The sequence below is a fragment of the Carcharhinus amblyrhynchos genome, chromosome 6 (genome assembly GCF_965287045.1).
Source record: "Carcharhinus amblyrhynchos chromosome 6, sCarAmb.v2.hapA, whole genome shotgun sequence".
Classification (NCBI taxonomy): domain Eukaryota; kingdom Metazoa; phylum Chordata; class Chondrichthyes; order Carcharhiniformes; family Carcharhinidae; genus Carcharhinus; species Carcharhinus amblyrhynchos.
In genome coordinates this window covers 82,611,121-82,631,336 of record NC_137329.1, presented here as the reverse complement: position 1 = coordinate 82,631,336, position 20,216 = coordinate 82,611,121, and the positions used below count along the sequence as shown (strand labels likewise).

At 42.0% G+C, this 20,216-nt stretch overlaps 1 protein-coding gene across 3 annotated transcripts in view; it reads right to left on the bottom strand.

The window, feature by feature from the left end:
* cadps2 (Ca++-dependent secretion activator 2) overlaps positions 1-20,216 on the bottom strand; it is a 660,232-nt gene that overhangs the window by 469,282 nt on the left and 170,734 nt on the right. For all 3 annotated transcript variants that reach the window (XM_080190802.1, XM_080190798.1, XM_080190799.1), the window contains exon 2: positions 8,142-8,255. In XM_080190802.1, the coding sequence (XP_080046928.1) occupies positions 8,142-8,255 (114 nt within the window). The remainder of the gene's footprint in view (positions 1-8,141; positions 8,256-20,216) is intronic.

The window sequence follows — 20,216 nt, the reverse complement described above, 5'->3', positions numbered from 1 at the left end:
GGGAGTGTGAGGAACAGATATCTTCAATGATTTTCATTTTAATGGCATCCATCGCAATCTCTTAGCCACAACATCAAGCAACAAGCATCCCATTGAAAAGTCCACGCCTGGAGGAAAAAAATACTCCATGTGGAGCAGATCTAAGAGTAAGGAGCAGCAGGCGTTCTGACTCAATTCCCAACATACTAAAGATGGCCCTGCATGAACGGAGAAACATCAGCTTTCAGTAGCAATGTGCAAAACAACTTCCTCACTATCAGATCTACTTCATAGTGCTGGCACTCACTGGGGGCAGCTTTGGGGCAGAAATGGTGAGAACTGGGACAACGAGTTTCAAAAGAGAAAGCTACTGAAGACCAGCTCATCCAATTGGGATGGAATTGTCTTGTGGAGATCTTTAAAGAGAACTGGGGCATTTTTAAAGAGTGGAGGGGGTTACAGGTGTAAATGATAGATTTGAGGAAGGAGTTTATAAAAATCTATCTTACTGCGGTTAATGCCCCAATTGGACATTCAGGAGATTCAGGAGAAAATATAAGCCCTAATCTCTGATCCTGAGAGATTAGAAAGGGAAGGCAGACAGTAAGAGTGGTCTCTCAATGACCAAGATTATCTTTTTCAACACTGACTAATGACAGTATATTGCTATAAATAACAACTGACAGACAACGCAAGTAGATCCACCAAGATCATGGTCAATCACATTGTATGCATCTTAAAGCAAGATTTCAAATTTCAGATCAGATTGACAGCAATTTATAACCACATCTCCAACATGCCTGATTCCTCTTGCATTTAAAGAGGCAGAAAATAAAGCAGTGTGTAACTGGCAAGATACTGCTAATGATTGCGTGCGTGAATGCAAGGGGGGGGGGATTGCACGCGTGAATGCGGAGGAGGGGGATTGCGTGCGTGAACACGAGAGAGGGGATTGTGTGTGTGTGAACACAAAGCAGAGCGGGGGTGCATGTGTAAAAGAGAGAGGGTGTATGTTTGTGTGAGAGAAAGACGGGGTGCATTTGTGTAAACGAGACTGGGTGCATGTGCGTGTGGAAGAGAGGGTGTGTGTGTGTGTGTGTGTGGGGGACAGCATGCATGAGAGATCCTGTACATGTGAGAGAGATGGGGCAGTGGATGTATGTGTATATGAGATGGTGTGTATCAGAGAGAGAAAGGGTGTGTGTGTTTGTATGAGAGACTGTGCAAGAGAGAAAAGTGTGTGTTGCGGTGTCTTTCTGACCTAGTTCTTTCTCTAGGTGCTTCCACTTGTCAGGGCAAAGTAAATGGTTGACTGCTGGGTGTTAATGTGAATTTCTTGGTGATCAAGCTGATCCTGTACCTTGCTGTGTCGCAACGTGATATGGCTCTGCAGCTGGCATTGTTACATCCATATTGAAGTGGCCAGACTACTAGTTGCTTTCTGGCACATAATCTATCAAAAGAAAGGGCTGACTGGAATGGATTTTGCGTCACCCATAGATCTGCAACTGTAACACTCCCTTGGGGCATCTAATGATTAGTGTGAGAATCAATCTCTGATCTTCCGAACCAGTGATTTGCTCCACAATCATGAGTAACCCTAACTGGGCACACTGACCAGTCACAACAAATAAACACTGGTCTTGGACAGCATCCTACTTTTAAAATTGCAGTTTATCAAAAGCTGAGGAAGAATGCCGGAAGGCTAGTTTGCAAGCAGGCTCCAGTTCCACTTTTGGCACCCGTACCCACTCAATTACAATCAGTGTATCACTATATCCTGCAGCTTGCAGAGATGAGTGTTTGTGCTTGCTATGGAAGAATGAGTGACACAAGTTCTATTAAATGCGGGATTTGGGTGTGCTACTGGAATCGACAGCTGGTTCTTGGGAGTTACATCTAGAAAAATAACATATGTTGCAATGCTAGGGCATAAAGAGGACTAAATTACAAGCATATTGGGAAAAGGCGGGGAAGTGGGATTAACTGGATAACTCTACCGGAGAGCTGGCATTGGCATGATGAGTTCAATGGTCTCATTTTGTGTACAATGCTTTTCGTATAGAGCTTACATGGCTGCAGTGCTCACGTTCTGATGTACGTATCACTGAGTGAAGAAACAAGTATGGGATGGCACTGGTTCCGAGAAGGCATCAGCCTTGCTCACTCCCACCATGTTCTCAGGCCTCAAGATAGAAATGCAGGAAAATTATTATGCAGAAGGAAGTCATTTAGCCTCATCATGCCTGTGCCATTATGAAAGGGACTGATCTAGCCTAATCCCACTTCCCAGCCCTTGGACTGTGTGGCCCTGTAAGTTACAGTTCTTGAAGTGCATAGCCAAGTAATTTTTAACTGTGATGACCTAAGTCTGCGACCCATTCAAATGATACGTTCCAGGCTGGAAAGAAATTCTCCCTCAATTTTCCTCTAATTCTTCTCTGAATTAACTTTACACTTATATCACCTGGTTATCGATCTCAAGAAAAAGAGGTCCTTGCTATCCACTAAACTGTCAAGAATGGGCCATTGAAACTCCTCTATTGGAGTTACTTCATCCTGTTTATGTTCCCTTGTCTTTCAGGGAGAGAGACAGCAGCTAACTTACATGTAGCCGGTCAGGCAGGAAAGGGACAAGTGTAAGCCAGACAGCAGTCTTACACACTGCACAAGTTTACATTCCATCGACGTCAGTGAGAGAATATTATGTCAGGGGTCAAAGAGTTGACTTGCCCAATCAAGTCAGTTTTTCATTCAGTGGAATAGTTAGAATTATCACAATAACACTTGGTGTTGGGAAGTTTGAATGCAGGTGTGGTGAGATCCATTCCATATCACTTCATGCATGAATAAATGAACATGCACCATGCATTTGAGAGCATTTTAAGTTAATTTTGGACTCATCTCTCTAAATGATAATGTGACAAGCATTTGTGTGGTAACACTAAATTGTGGTTTGTTGTTGCATGAGTTATAGTATGTGAAGCTTGGTAAGATTCACTGTAATCTCAGTTATGTTTTAACATATTTAAAGGAATCTCCTGACAGATATAATCTACACACCCTGTGAAATATTCTCCAGTCTACAATATATAATCCAGATCTGGCATCATTGACCTTCTTTGGTTTTTGCAATTTTTAGAATCAGAAAATCAGACTCCCTACAGTGAAGGAGGAGGCCATTTGGTCCATCAAGTCCACACATGACTCGCCAACAGACCTGTCCACCCAGGCCCTATCCCCATAACTCCACGTATTTACCCTGCTAATCCCCTTAATCCAGACTAGGAAAGCATGCAAACTCCACACAGACACAGTCATCTGAGGCTGGAATTCAATCTGGCCCCTGGTGCTGTGAGGCAGCTATGATAACCACTGAGCTGTTTTTGGTTGTGTGGCTTTGCATTTACTGCTTGCACCACCACATGCCATGAAAAGGGGTTCCCAAACAGGCCAATTCACCTTTCTCGCCTCCCACAGTAACCTCTCCAATATTCTACCTTCAGTTGGATGTTTCCCACATTGTACACCAGCCAATCGCCAATTTCTGCCCAGGAAATAATCAAGCAGCTCTGTAAGTAGCAGCTTTAGCTTTTAAAAGGACTCCAATCACTTTCCCCAGGAAATAGCCAGCCTCAACTCCACATTCCCCGACAGTTGCATGGCTAACACCAGTAAGCCAGTAGAGCCTTGGTCTCCATGGCAACATGCATTAACGGTCTCCCACACCATATGTCTGGGCCATCTGCAGACATCAATCCTGATAGCACACAAAGAAGGCTGACATGCTCGGTAAGGTCAACACATGGTCAATTCAGGACTAGCCACTTCATGATTAAGCATGTAGGTTCATTAACAGGTGATAGTTACCATAAATTACAAGCTGTTATTCAACTGCACCATGACACTGAGGCCAATGGCAGGTGGATCATACTTATTCAAGTCACATTTATTTAAAATTAAAAGTGCATTCCCGCGCAGGTCAAAGGGGGAAAGATATCAATTGAGTTGCACCGAATTCAATGAAGGGCCAGAACACCAATGTACCTCTGATGAGCCTTGACATTGACCAAAGGATATCCACACTTTGCTTAGCAACTACTTTATACGTAACCAATTAAGAATGAGAGCAATTTCAGTTCCACAACACAGGAATAAAGGAAGAGGCAATGCTTTCTCTTTGTATCCCACTTCTCATTAGTTATACCTGGATTGTTGCCAACTTACCTTCATAACTTAGGCTTTGACTTCAGTTTGGCTTCGATGTTTTATCAGAATACTTTGACACATCAGGTTATCGGGGGAAGCTATCCTGCAACTCTATGATAATTCGATGAACATATGCAGGGATTGGTTTTACAATTGGGATTAACACAATTACTCATCCCAGGTTTCTGGCATTTAATCATTCCAAATGAGGAAGATAAGTTGAACCATGGTCAATTAATGCTCTTGGCAATGACAATGACAGTCATTTTAGTCCCTAAGATACATTGGGATGTGAAGTGAAGCAGTTCCCATAGTGCACATAATTGTCACTGTGCAGACTAAACCCAACCAGATTACTAAACCTTCTTTCTATGCAGCAGGGAGTTGGTAATATTCACCAAGAGATTCTGGTATCCTCTTACTCTAGTAGGCATCTGCACAGACCTTGCATTCCAACTTGAGGCAATTAATTTTGGCTGGATGAATGCAAAATACTTCGGATGCTGAATCTGACAAAGGGTCATCTAGATTTGAAACGTTGGCTCTATTCTGTCTCCACAGATGCTGTCAGACCTGTTGACATTTTCCAGCATTTTTCTAATTTTGGCTGGAGCTCATCCACAGAATATTAAAATGTTCAGAAAGCATTTGGTCATATCAGAGCTGCAAATGATATGGACAAAGTTAAAGTGAGTAATTAAGTTTTACAGCAATCTGGCTGGTGACCAAGCATGTTATAAATGATTTGTACTATCATTTTGGCTGTTCCTTTTGCACACGACTTTGTGAAACAATGATTTTGAAATCTTGGATGAGACGCTTTGCATATTTCTTAACAACTCTCTATCACGTGGCTCACTGCAGGTAACAACTTGCAGAACAGTTCATCAGTTAGAAGGCAAGTTTTGACAGAATGTAAGCAAATGCCAGCTATTTAGATCAACTGTAAAATATATTTCAAACATGGGAAAAATGAAATTAGCTTAACTACTTTTCTAAGCACAATAGACAACAATGCTGCAACACTGGACTTCCATCTAGGAGATCCAACCTCAAAGCTAACTCGCACTCTCTACTTCTCCTCATTGCAGCCACTCTCCATACATAAGCATGGATTTCGAAAGCCATTTAACTATAAGAGACATCACAGTAGAGCCTGATGCTATGCTTACCTAATTAATATTCATGCATCGTGGATATTCATCAACCAAGAATCTTCAGAGACTGGACAGGAGCATTGGCCAATTTTTCTCACACAGTAAAAGATTAATGCCTAACGCTGTGATTAGAAAACGTAATTAATGCTGACAGCTGTAACCTAGTTCTGTGCTTTAGTTAATGTGGCAAGGGACAGATAAATGTAGAATTTCCATGGCTTTTGGCTTCCTAAGAATCCTCAATTCCCCAAAGATTATTAGACCAAGCTTAATAAAACCAACTACATGGATGTAATAATAAGTTTATATGGCATATCCTACAAATAAACAGACTAATTGACTGCATACTACCTAGGGTTTTATCCTTTTTCGGTTTGTCAATTATTTTTTTCTTTCTATCTCAACTGTATTAATATTAATTTTAAGTTCATCCTTGAGAGAAATATTGTTGTTTGAAATCTTGTTCAGTAAAAATTGAGGCAATATGGTTCTTTAGAACTTCTCCATTATCTAGCAGTATATCTTACTTGTCCTCTAGGCCCTATCCCTACTACAATTTTCCTTTCGTTGCTTGTGTTTTTATAACACTTAATTACCCTCTTTTATATCTCGTGATGATTTATTTTGTAATTCCCTGTCTGGCTTCCTGATATTGGACCTTAGAAACTTACGCACAAGAAAAACATTGCTTTGAATAAGCAAATATACAACAGACTTCAGGTGCTGCGAAGAGGAATCCAATAGGCAGACTTTGAAGAAAATAAGGGTTTTCAGTATTTATGCTTGTGAATTATAATGAGCCTCCATTCTGTTCACAGAAATTAAGTCTACTTCTCTACATTCATGAGACCTCCCAAAATTTCATGAAGGCAAAAACCTGCTGAGTTGAGTTGGATTTTTTAGTGGTGGCAGAGGTCCCCTCACCGGGTTGATAAGCAGAGGATGAACTTGTGTCGGCAGTCAGTGGGGCCTGGGACTGAATTTCATTGACCAGATTAGTTTCATGGCTGCCTTCATTCTCTTTAAGGAAGCCAGCAAACCCCTCAGAGTTGCTGGCCCAATCAGAGGATTGTCTGCTTAATAAATTCACCAGTAGCAGCCACTGCTGAGGTGGCAACTGCAGGACAAGTACACATCAACAGAACTATGCCCTCAAGTCAGTAAGTGGGAGCTAGTCAGGCTGGTGCTGACAAGGATGGGGTAGCATTGCGGAAGGTACATTGCTCATCACTGTTAGGTCAGCCATTGCAGTCCAGGGTTCCACTCTGTTGGCCAAGGAGTGCATAAACAGGAGGGTCCTCCACCAGAGCCCACTGGGAGGATGCCAGGGTTTCCCTGGGGTCTCCACATGCAGTGGAGGGCCCTTGCAATGCTGATGAATTGCCAATGGATATGAGAAGAGGCCATTATTTGGCTACTTCAGTGGCTTGTTTGGGCTTCTGGTGACCAAGCTGTCAGCCATCTTTTCCACTGCTGGCAAGACGGCATGGAGGTGGGAAGTTGCCTGGCAGCCATCCAGTGCCGGTCCACCTTGCCAGCTTTATGCCAGTACAGTGTTTAGCACTGCTGCCTCACAGCGCTAGGGACCCAGGTTCGAATCCCGGCTTGGATCGGTGTCAATGCAAGATTGCACATTCCCCCTGTATCTGCATTGGTTTCCTCCGGATGTTCCGGTTTCATAGAATCTACAGTGCAGGAGGAGGCCATTTGGCCATCAAGTCTCCACCGACAACAATCCAACCTAGGTCCTGTCCTATCCCCATAACCCTACACATTTACCCTACTAATCCCCTTGACATTAACGGGCAATTTATCCTGGCCAATCAACCTAGCCCAAACATTTTTGGGCTGTTTCCTCCCACAGTCCGAAAGGTGTGCTGGTTGGATGCATTGGCCATGCTAAATTCTCCCTCACTTTACCCGAATAGGTGCCGGCGTCTGGCAACTGGGGAATCTCATTGCAGTGATAATGTAAGCCCACTTGTGACACTAATAAATAAACTTTAAAACTTTAGCCTTGAAGCCTCAAAGGACTGGTAAAATTAATCCCAATGTCTGCCGCAAATTCGACAGATGCTTCTAACAGATCTTGTGTCCCAATCTAGATATGTCAACTTTCCTCGAACCCCTGTAAAATAAGGCTGGACAGTAATTCTTTGAAGAATCCCCTTTTTGAAAGGGGATAATTTTCTTGATACATCTCTAACACATATAGGGTGGAATTTTCTGCCCATCCTGCCAATGGGATCAATCAGGCCCTCTGAGTCAACCCCCCGTGGTGGGTTTCCTGGCATCAGGGCCAGTGAGTCACACGAATGGCCATTGATTTCAGCAGAACTGAACGATCCAGGAACCACCACAGAAAGTTTGAGCATTCAAATATTTTAAGAAGGGAGTCAGGTTCAATACCTTAATGCTGGCACAGTAAGAAAGAAGTCTCACAGTTTAAAGTCCAACAGGGGGTTTGTTTGGAATCACGAGCTTTCAGAGCACTGCTCCTTCATCAGGTAAGACTTTGGTCTGAAAGCTCGTGATTCCAAATAAACCTGTTGGACTTTAACCTGGTGTTGTGAGACTTCTTACCATGTCCACCCCAGTCCAACGCTGGCATCTCCGCATCAGTAATACTGACACTCAAGGGTCAAGGTCCACAGATGAATGATGGTCACGGTGTTGGCCACAGTGGTAAACCACACCCAGCAAAGGATCAACACTCCCAGCTGAGCAGCAAGGAGGCTTGAGAGATGGCCAAAAGCCCAACTACTGAACAACCAGATTAACAACATTCCCACATACCTCAAAGTAATTCTGAATTGCATTCCAAAATGCTTCATCTGCTACAATCTGTGTTTCACCATTCAAAAATGCCTGAAACCGTTCTTTAACCATCTGGAGCTGTTGTTTGTTCAGCTGTGAAAAAAGAAAGAGAAAATTTATTAGTTTGCTTGTCAACTTTTGCCAAAAAAATTTTCAAAGATGCCAATTTTTTAAAAAAAAATCCAGCTAATAAGGATTTACTTCTAAATCAATCTTTTGGGGTACAAATTGCTGATGTAAAATTCTGATGCCATGGAATATTCTATTTTAATTTCCATTCACATTTCTCTTTTCTGAAGACACTCACTATTGCTAGCATGTGGTACCACTGCTGTTAGTCGCCTCCTGGCACCCCACCCAAGTGGCCAATTGTTTACACACACGTATCCTTGGTTACTGCAAATTCACTATTCTTGTCCAGACTACCATCACAGATCTATTCGATCAGCCTCTAAGCCCTATGCTATGGAAGCTCCCTCTCTGTAGCCCTCTGATTTTCCACAGCCCCAATTCTCTGCTTTCAAACCGCCCAAGAAAACACCTCCTTCTGGCCCTGACTCTCTCCACTATCTTTTCTGACTCCCATTTCCCTTCCATTCCACGGCTACTTGGTTTCCTCTTCTTTCTCAATGAAAAAGGAAACTGAGAACAAAAATTCTTTTTAGGGGTGGGGTGGAGTAGAAATTGGAAGGAGTGCAGAAATAAGTTCATCCACTTTGTTCTTCCTTGTATGTAATTTAGTTGCTCAATTTAAGAGCAGTCCTGATGGGCTGAATGGTGTCTTTCTGCACTGCAGGGATTCAATGGTTCTAAAGCTATAATTCAGGAGATGTAGACTGAATTAGTTGATCTGAATATGACTCTTTAAAAACAGAAGTGATCCATCAAAAGAAGTTTTTAAAAGTATGCTTAAACAAAAAGGTAGAAAACTTTTAAGTAGAATGTGCTTCAATAATTAATAAACCAGCATTGAGGCCAACCTGACCACAACATTCCGATAGCAGTAAAACTGTGGGAGTTTGTGTGAAATATATAGATATGTACAGCACTGGATTGGAGAATACTGATATTTAGTCACATTCGGAAGAGGAATATTCCTGGCAGATGCTGCTAAAAGGATTTTTTATTCAATGTATCCATAGTAAGCCAGTGGCTTGTTAACAACCAGACCAGAAACTCCAAGATACATTATGCAGTGAGCCTAGACCCCAACTTTTACATTTAATTTTGGCATTGGTGAGCATAAGGTGTTTCATTCCATGTATGATTCAAGTGACTATTAGGAAGCTTTTATCAAAACTTTATTTGAGAACACAGTTAGAATATAACAAAAATACTTAAACATGACAAAGTATAATTCTTAACATCTAGCTATCTCTATTGTTCCAACTTAAAGCACTACCCCATAGACATACACCCTCCTTCAGGATTAGCACAAAAACAAGAATACTCACGTGGTAATAGATTTTCAGCCTTTAACACTTCTGGACAGAGATTCAGACAACAGTTTTCAGAGAAATATCCTCAGAACAGCAAAACTTCAGAGAAGTAGACCATAAGACATAGGAGCAGAATTAGGCCACTCAGCCCATCGAGTCTGCTCTGCCATTCAATCATGGCTGATATTTTCCTCATCCCCATTCTCCTGCCTTTTCCTCATAACCCCGACCCCTTTATTAATCAAGAACCTATCTCTCTCTGTCTTAAAGACACTCACTGTCTTAAAGACACTCTACAGCCTTCTGCGGCAAAGAGTTCCACAGATTCACCACTCTCTGGCTGAAGAGATTCCTCCTCATCTGTGTTTTAAAGGTTCGTTCCTTTAGCCTGAAATTGTGCCTTCTGGTTCTAGATTTTCCCACTAGTGGAAACATCCTCTCCAATTCTATCCAGGCCTCGCAGTATCCTGTAAGTTTCAATAAGATCCCCCCTATCCTTCTAAACTCCAAAGAGTACAGACCCAGAGTCCTCAATAATTCTTCATACAACAAGCTCCTCATTCCAGGAAGTAAGCTTAGTTTATGGCAGCTCCAGCCACCAGACCTCAGAGACAGAAAGGGATACCTCCCTCTCTGCAGCTTCCAACATTAGCAACTCTCAGAGAAAGACCTCTAACATACAATTGAATCTCCGAGAAAGAAACTCATCTCCTGGCAAATCCAGTCTCTAATTTTGGAGAGGTGAAAAGAGAGACAGTCCTCTCTCTCCATTCAAAAGCATCATCTAAAAAAAAAGCTACGCTTGAATTCCCTGTTTACATCTAGCTTCACCCAGTCATATGACCATATCTGTCAACGATCCAAATCAAGTCCTACTTTACAAAATTCCCGGGGAACACCAAGAATAGCAGAACAGCATTATTCGAGATTAAAACCAACATTCTAGCAATTAGAAACAACGATGCTACTGCAGTAACAATACAAGATACCACTTGCAGACAGAACGACACCGATAAAATGGAAGGGACTGCTAGAAACATCTAGCACAGAAACAAAACTAAAATACATTTCTTAAAGGCACAGTGTTGTCATACACTGAACTAGGTAATTTTGCTTGGTGAGTTGGCAAAAACAGTAAACAATTGTCAAAAGCCATGCTGTTCACATGTGATGACTATAGGTAATAACAGCAGTGAGTTTAAAGTCCTTTTATTCTTAGTAATTGCCCAGTGGATTAAGGCGAGGATGAACAATGTCACATTTCACTAGCCAAGAAACCTAGCTTTATATCTGACCGATATAGTTTTGCCAATCCACTAAAACAGAAGTTACCCTTCACATTTGAGGACAGATTCTGCAAAGTTTATGGGTAGAATATTTAGGAGGGCAAACCCTCATCCTGAGAGTCAGTGCATAACGCACTCCCACCAATTCAAAAACCCATCATCATTTCACACACAATTGAAACCCGATTGGCAGTGGGCAGAAAATCTGTCCGCCCTTGGAAGCAAGCGTCACCCTAGAGCTGTCGAGCAGTCAAATTGGCCAGCAGCTCTCCAACTCTTCCAGGCACAGCATTGCAGTGGCTAGTACAGGTACTGCAGCACTATTTGAAGCTAAATCCCGGGACCGTTCCCTTGGTAAGTCCTGGGGTGGGAATATTGGCGATGCCCTCGGGAGTCAGAAGGCGGGAGATGGAGATCACAGCATGATGGGATGTGCCAAGAAGGTTGAAAGCGCAAGAGTTCCCAGGTCCTGAAGGGTGCCCTAAATCCTTTTGGGCTTTTGATTGAGATGCCCATCCCTTCCTATTCAAAGTGGTGAAGAGTTGGGAACTGGATTGCCCACTAGTCCGTTTTGTCCTTGTGATTACCAAAGCATTGAATGGGCAATGTGATTTGCGAGGGAGATAATCCCTTCAATTGCCTTATTAACTGTTGGCAAACATGCTACTGATCAAAATACTGCCCAAGTGCGGGATGATGCACTCATCACCACACCCAATGTCATCATGCATTATTTTATGCATTTCTGGGTCAAGCATATGCCTACCTGGGACATTTAAAATTCTGTCCTAGATTTCACGGCAAATATTTGCTCAAAATCATACTCCTGAAACTTGGAAAACATCTTGCAAATAAAGTAAGGTTTACTAGGCTGTTTCCAGAGAATGGCGGGACTGATGTATGAGGAGATTGACTAGGTTAGGATTGTTTCTGCTGGAGTTCAGACGAATGAGGGGGAAATCTCAGAGATTTATAAAATTCTAACAGGACTAGACAGGGTAGATGCAGGGAGGATATTCCCAATGGTGGGGGAGTCCAGAACCAGGGGTCACAGTTTGAGGATTCAGAGTAGACCATTTAGGACGGAGGTAAGGAGAGTGGTGAGCCTGTGAATTCATTATGATAGGAAGTAGTTGATGCCAAAACATTGAATGTATTCAAGCAGTGGTTGGATGTAACAAATGGGACCAAAAGATCATGAGGAAAAAGCAAGATTAGGCTATTGAGTTGGATGATTAGCCATGAATGTAATAAATGGCAGAACAGGCTCAAAGGGCCAAATGGTCTCCTCCTACTCCTTTCATCTATGTTTCTGTGTTAATCTTTGCATTTGTGTGGTGGACTTGCTCATGCTTCTAAGAAGCCATGAAGTATGAGGAAAATTTGAATTTAAATTTGTTCTCCTTTGCAAACTTTATCACATTAGAGTTCATTTTAAGAACAGTTGAATGCATCAACAGCAAGAATATTAGGTGCTAAATTCAATTAAATGACTGACATTCAGTCATGATTAAAATCAAGCTTCAATTAAAACTACAAAAGAGAATTAAACTATGAGAATCAGCAGGGCCAGTTATTTTGTGAAGCTGCAATCATACTTTAGTGCTACAGAATCCATCATTAGCTCCAAATCTCCTCATTTTCTCATCTTTTAGATTGTCTGGTAATTAAACCCATTTTTTAAAAAATAAGTTTTTTTGTGTTAATAACATTCAGTCTTGAGAATTTATTTCAGAGAAGAAGAAATCAAAGCACTTTGTAAATAAATGACATCTTAAGAATGTTCACCTAATTGTGATTTTTATCATATCGCAGATGGTGATTACCCACAGCGGTGCTCCAACTTTCATCCCAGTGGCAATGCTGGACCACCCAAACACAACCTCGACATCTCAAACGGTACAAACTGTAGGGAAAGTTTTTTAAAAAACCCTCTAAACAGGATCACTTTGAATGTATTAAGCCCTGCAAAGAACTGAACTTGATTGGGAATGGACAGCCTTTCTAAAATAAACTTGTGGAAATTTGAAACTAAACCTGCTATCAGATAGAACAGAGATAGCACAGACAACCGACTGTCCAAACTAGGTGAGATGACACCCCACAACATTTGGCTACAATTCTTGATCTGGAAGAGCCTTCATGAGATGGAAAATTAAAGAAGAAAGTGATGGCTGGGTATTGTGATTTTCAAAGAAACTTCAGAACAATTGTACAACCCGTCAATATAGAAGCCCAAACCCATCCCTGCAAATTGCTGTGGCAACTGGTGAGAGACGGCCATTGCAATCGTGGGGACAAACCTGATCAAGTGTCATAGAACATAGAATCCCTACAGTGCAGAAAGAGGCCACTCAGCCCATCGAGTCTGCATCGACTCTGACAGTGCACCCCACCCATGCCCTTTCCCATAACTCCAGATATTCACCCCACTAATTATCTAATCTACACATCTACGGAAACTAAGGGTCAATTTAGCATGTCAATCCACCTAGTCTGCACATCTTTGGACTGTGGGAGGAAACCGGAGCATCTGGAGAAAATGCACATAGACACAGGGGGAATGTCTGTGTGGAGTCTGCACAGTCACTCAAGGTCAGAATTGAACTCTGGTCCCTGGCGCTGAGAGGCAGCAGTGCTCACACCCCATTGTGCCACCGTGTCAAAAGGTGAACGGATGCAAACAATAAAAACTGGCCACTTCAGGTAATTGCCTGACTAAATTTGTCAGATACGTATTTGGGCATTGCAATACCAGATAGTTTTGAAATATTTATTTGTGAGGCATAGAATAATTTTTTTTCTCTCCTGTTTCTCAATCTGTTAAATCCATAACTATCTTCTGTAATCATTTTAAATAAAGTTGACATTAAGTTGCCAATCTTTTTTGACTTTTATTTATTCACCAATTTGTGCTCATGCAATTTCCCAGATAAAATAAACAAGGCCTGCCCGTCTGCTGGTTCACTGACCATGTTCCTAATATTGGTTATTTTGGCTGTAGCAGGTCCACAGTCTGACAATTCTATACAACCCAAGAGGTTGACAGGTAATTAGGCTCATTAACATTGATGTTAATCAGAAATGCAGGAGACTGACAGGAAGTTTCCCATTGACCTCACAATGGAATTGGGAGTGGGGGAATGTGATTTAGCTGCTGGGAGATAGATACAGTAAAAAGTCTGACAACACCAGGTTTTAGTCCAACCGATTTATTTGATAATACTCACAAGCTTTCGAGGTTTCCCTCTTCGTCAGGTGAATGGAGAGTAATAAATCGGTTGGACTAAAACCTGGTGTTGTCAGACTTTTTACTGTGTTTACGCCAGTCCAACGCCGGCATACCCACATCATGGGAGATAGATACCCAGCAGTTGGCTGGTTTACAGGCCCTCCTCATTGGCCTGTGTGATGGTACAGATGGTAAAGGAGGATTTATTTCCCCAGCCCACCACATGGTGACCTGGTTACTTTCTCAATTTTCCTCAATTACAATTTTGTAAAAGTTGCTGAGATTTCCAGTTGAAGTGCCCTCTCAGTCAGATATTGCATTCTGCAGTTGGATGCTCCTCTGAAGCAGAAAAGCCTCCGATTGGCCCTCCAGCTTCTAGATCATGTCCAACGCCCCTAATTGGCTGCCATGCCAATGAGGAGAGCATCCAGGCTCCTGTTTCCTTTCCCCAGTGCAAAATTTGAGAGAAAAAGAATGATACAATTTACACATACATGTGAAATTTTGACAAAATGCTCTGTCCTGTATTAAGTTTAAGATATTGTGGAATTAATTACCAAGATTAATGGATTAAAGTGTGTAACCGGGCTTTTATCATGACAAAGGTGAAATTCTGGCTATTGTGACAGTACCATGGTGATCCTACTGGACTAGAAATTCAGACTATGATAATGTTCCGGAAAAATTAGTTCACTTTGACTTCAGGCCACATGAACTCTTAAGGCAGCAAATCAAACATGAGCAAAGAAACCGACTCCGGAGCAGCATGGTGGCACATTGGTTAGCACTGCTGCCTCATAACACCAACAACTGTATTGGAGTTTCTCCCCATGTGTGGGCACATTCCTCAGGATGCTCCAGTTTCTTCAAACAGTCCAAAGATACACAAATTGACTGGATTGGTCATGCTAAATTGCCTTTTAGTGTGCAAAGATGTTTGGTTATGGGGATTAACCAAGGTAAATGTGTGGGTTATTGAAATAGGGTGGAGGGGAGGGCCTAGGTGGGATGGTCATTCGGAAAGTCACTCCTGACTCAATGGACCAAGTGGCCTCTTTCTGCATTGTTGGGATTCTGTGGCTCTATTCCTCCATGTTTAACACCATTTGGAAGAAGCACTGATGGTAGTAAGGACACATATTGTACTGTGGCTGGCAATTCCAATGTCCATTATCAAGACGGGCTTGGAAGTACTGCAAATGACCAAGCTGACTGAGTCCTGAGGACATATCCATCCAACCAGGCCTTTGACAAGTAGTGAGAGAACCAACAAGTGGGAAAACCTACATCTTGTCCTCACCAGTTTATTTTTTGCAGCTATATTTGTCCATGGATGTATAAGTAGGAGTGGTTACTATACTCAGAACAGAACTTGCAACAAAGGCATCCATGAAGCTTTGTGGGCCAGCAGTAACAGAATTGTATTCAACCAGTCTGTTTCATGGTAGAACATTTCTGATACTTTGCCAATACTATTAAGCCATAGGATCTCCCCTGATTCAATGAAGAGTGTAGGAGTGTATACCAGGCAAACCTAAAAATGAGGTCCAATTTAATGAAGCTACATTATAGGATGATATGCATGTTAAACAGTGGAAGCAGCATGCAAGAGACACAGTTAAGCAATTCCACAACCAATGGATCAGCTTACAGTCCTAACTCATTCTGTCACAAATAGTGTTGAAAAATTAAACAACTTAGCAGAGGGGGCGGGGCGGGGGGGGTGCTTCACAAACATCCCACCCTCAATTATGGAAAAAGTCACATGTCAGTACAAAAGACAAACAAATATTTTAACCAATTTCAGGCAGTGGATGATCCATCTCAGCCTCTGCCTGAGGTCCTCAGTATCGCAGATGCCAATCTTCAGCCAATTCAATTCACTTCACAGAATATCAGGAAATGACTGATGGCACAGAACTCGGCAAAGACCAGGAGTCTTGACAATATCTAGGCTGTGGTACTAACTAAGAAGCTCTAGAACTAGTCATGCCTTTGGCCAAACTCTTCCAGTATGGCTCCAGCACTGGCAGCCATCTATTCAACAATGTGGAAAATTACTCAGCAATGCCCTGTCCACACAAAGCAGGATCAATCAGTCTACTCTCAATCATCAGCAAAGTGATGGAAGGTAACATTGACAGCGTTTTCAAACAACATGCTCGTCAATGCTCAATTTGGGTTCTGCCAGAGTCACTCAGATCCATGCCTCATCACAGTCTCGGTTGAAATATGCACAAAGGAATCAAGTTCCAGAGATGAGCTGAGTTATATGATTGCTCTTGGCATCAAGGCAGCATTGAACTGCCTATAGCACCAGAAGCCCTAATAAAATTACATTCAATGGAATCAAGGGAAAACTCACTACTGATTTGAGTCATACCTGACTCAAAGAAAGATGGAAAATGGTTGCGCTTGTTCAAAGCGCATCATCTCAGCCCCCAGATATCATTGTTGGAGTTCTTCAAATAATATCCTAGGCCCAACTATCTTTAACTGCTTCTTTATTGGTCTTCCCTTCAAACAAAAGTTAGAACCAGGGGTGTTCATGATGAATGTACTGAACAGTGTGCAATCATGACTCCCCAGGTACTGGAGTAAACCCTGCCAAGGTCAACGAGACCTGGACAAGATTCGGACATGGGTTAGTTTCATGACAAGTAAGATTTATGCCACACAAGTGCCAGGCAATGACCATCTCCAACAAGAGAGAATCTAACCATCACCCCTTGATGCTCAACAATATTATTACTAAATCTCCCACCATCCTGGGGGGTATCATTGACCAAAAAAATAACTGGACCAGCCACGCAAATAATACGCCTACGAGAGCAAGTGATAGATTTGAAATTCTGGCTCACTTCCTGGCTCTCTAAAGTCTGTTTATCATCTATTTTATATCTCAAGTCAGGAGTGCAACGGAATACTCGCCACTTGCTTGGATGAGTGCAGTTCCAACAACATTCCAGAAATTCAATACCACCCAGGACAAATCAACACACTTAACTGGCATTCTATTCACCACAATAACTGTTCACTCCCTCCACCGCTGGTACGCAATGGCAATGATGTTTACTATCTGCAAGATGCACTGCAGCAATTCACCAAGCCTCCTTTGATAGCACTTTCCAAACCCATGGCCTTTACATCGAGAGGGACAAGGGCAGCAACCATATCTGCATGTTCCCCTTGAAGTCACACACCGTCTTGACTTGGAACTGTATTTCAATGTCAAAAACCTGGAACTTCCTTTTGAACAGCATCAAGGGGTTACCTCCACCATTTGAATTGTTACAATTCAAGAAGGTGGATTGTTACCACTACCTTCTCAAAGGCAATTAGGAATGGGCAACAAGTACGAATGCATGAAATAGGGTCAAAAGTAGGTCATTTGGCCCCTCAAACCTGCTCCATAACTCAGTAAGATCATGGCTGATCTGACTGAGTTTCAAATTCCACATTCACATCAATCCCCAATTTGATTCCCTTGCCTGACAAGAATCTATCACTGCCTTAAGAATATTCAGTGGCCCCATCTCCAACCCTTCCTCAAAGTGCTGGAAGGGTGACTCCTAATTTTTAAACACTGCCTCCTAGTTCTGGACTCACCACAAGAGGAAACATCCTTTCTACATCCACCTTATTAATATTGTTCAAAATCGCATACACTTCAGTCAAGTCCCTCCTCCGTCTCCAACCCTTCCTCAAAGTGCTGGAAGGGTGACTCCTAATTTTTAAACATGCCTCCTAGTTCTGGACTCACCACAAGAGGAAACATCCTTTCTACATCCACCTTATTAATATTGTTCAAAATCGCATACACTTCAGTCAAGTCCCTCCTCCGTCTTCTAAACTCTGATGGAAACAAGCCCAATTTATCTAACCTTTCTTCATAAGACAACCTGTTCATTCTAAGTATCAATCTAGTAAACCTCCTCTGAATGGCCATCAATGCATTTACATCCTTCTTGAATAAGGAGACAAAAACTGCGCACAGTATTTGAGATATGGGATGGGATTTTCTGGCCTTTTCCACTGATGGGATCCCCACTAAAAGCAACATGTTCTGATAAGTTTCCAGGCAACAGGGGAGACAAGCAATGCAAATCACCATAGACATTAGCCGGATCAGAAGATCCTGCCACCGCTCAAAGGCGAACCATCTCTGCTGCTGGGAAACATGCCGCAGTGGATTGGGAGTGGGGGGGACTTCCTGGTAGTGGTCTCACTAATGCCCCATAGAATTGAACCTGCCAACAATGCTCACATCCTATTAATCAAATATTGTTCTGGACATGAGGTTACAGAGAAACTAGACTGTCGAGTGATTGGAGATGATATTATTATGAAGGTTGATTCATTTGATAGTAATATTGAATTGGGACATTTGAGGGGAGTCTGTTTAATCATCCTGGTTGTAGTGGAGTGCGATAGTCCTTAGCAACTTGACAGAACCCTTTGATCTTGTGATTGGCTCTAATCAAAACAAAATGACCAAGGGCAAGTGGGGGGAGAACCATATGATTAAAGGGCCTTACAGCAATCTCCATGACAACAATCTAGAGACGTCTTATAGTTGGATTGTAGAATTGTTTTCAGGAGTGTTGAGGGTCAATAGTGATGTTACTAATGAGTTTTTCTGTTTTAATGGAGTTATAATTTGCGAGGATAAAAGCAAGTGTTTGAAACCAGTTTTAACAGTGCCGAGACTGGATTAAGGATTAAATATAAATTAGTTCTTTTTCCTTTGGCAAAGCTTTTTTAACCGTTTATTTCAAACAGTGAGAGGCTGTTATTACTGACACTGACTGATGTCTGATTTCATCATTCTACTTCAAGAAATTAACCTATTTGCAGCACAGTGATTAGCACTGCTGCCTCACAGCGCCTGGGACCTGGGTTTGATTCCCGGCTTGGGCCACACACTGTGCAGAATCTGCATGGTCTCCCCTTACCGACTTGGGTTTCCTCTGGGTGTTCTGGTTTGCATCTGGTTAGGTGCACTGGCCATGCTAAATTCTCTCTGTGTACAGAACAGGTGCCGGAGTGTGACGACTAAGGGATTTTCACAGTAACTTCATTGCAGTGTTAATGTAAGCCTACTTATGACATTAATAAATAAATTTTCAACTTTATTTCAGGAGGCTCATTTTAAGATTTCTGGTATTGAATTAGCTCTATTTAAATCACTACTAAGCAACTGTTTTTACATTTCTGAATGTAAACATGTATATTTCACCTGCTCTTTTTATTTTGAGAAGATGTAACCCACAGAAGGAAATCAGAAATTGATAAACGCTGTTATGCAATTAACCCATTGGATTCCTAAGAAAAGCAACACTGGATTTTCTGTGGCATCTTCTTCTTTTAAGCAGGTGATTGTGGTTTTTCAGGACTGCATGACTGAATTAAATACTCTCAATTGCCTGGATGAGTGCAGCCTAAACAACACTCAAAAAGCTTGACTCCAGGACAAAACAGCCTGCTAGATTGGAACCCCTTCCAGAAACATTCACTCCTTCTAATTGGCAGAGTATGCGTACCATCTACAAGATGCATTGCAGGAACTTACTAAAGTTCCTTTGGCAGCACCTTCCAAGACAACAACCACTACCATCTAGAAGGAGAAGAGCAGTGGCTAGATGGGAACACCACCACCAGGAGGTTCCCCTCTGAGCCACTCACCATTTTGAATTGGAAATAGATTGCCATTCCTTCTGTCGTTGGGTCAAAAATCATGGATCTCCCTCCCAAACAACATTATGGATATATTTACACCTCAGGGACTGCATTGGTTCAAGAAGACCACCAACTTCTCAAGGACAACTCGGGATGGGCAATAAATGCTGGTCTAACCAGCAATGTCCACATTCCATAAACTAATTTATAAAGGAGGAAGGCTGGTAATGGAATCTGGAACACAGAAAGTTTACAAGTTTTTTATACTATAAACACATATAACACTTGTGATTAATAATTCTTAAAATGCTTTGAGAATTATAAGATGTGGCCTTCCCAGACAAGGATAGGCTATAAAAAAATGAACTTATAAGTTCCTTTTTTGACTGAATGACTCTATAGGTTCCTCTTTAAAACA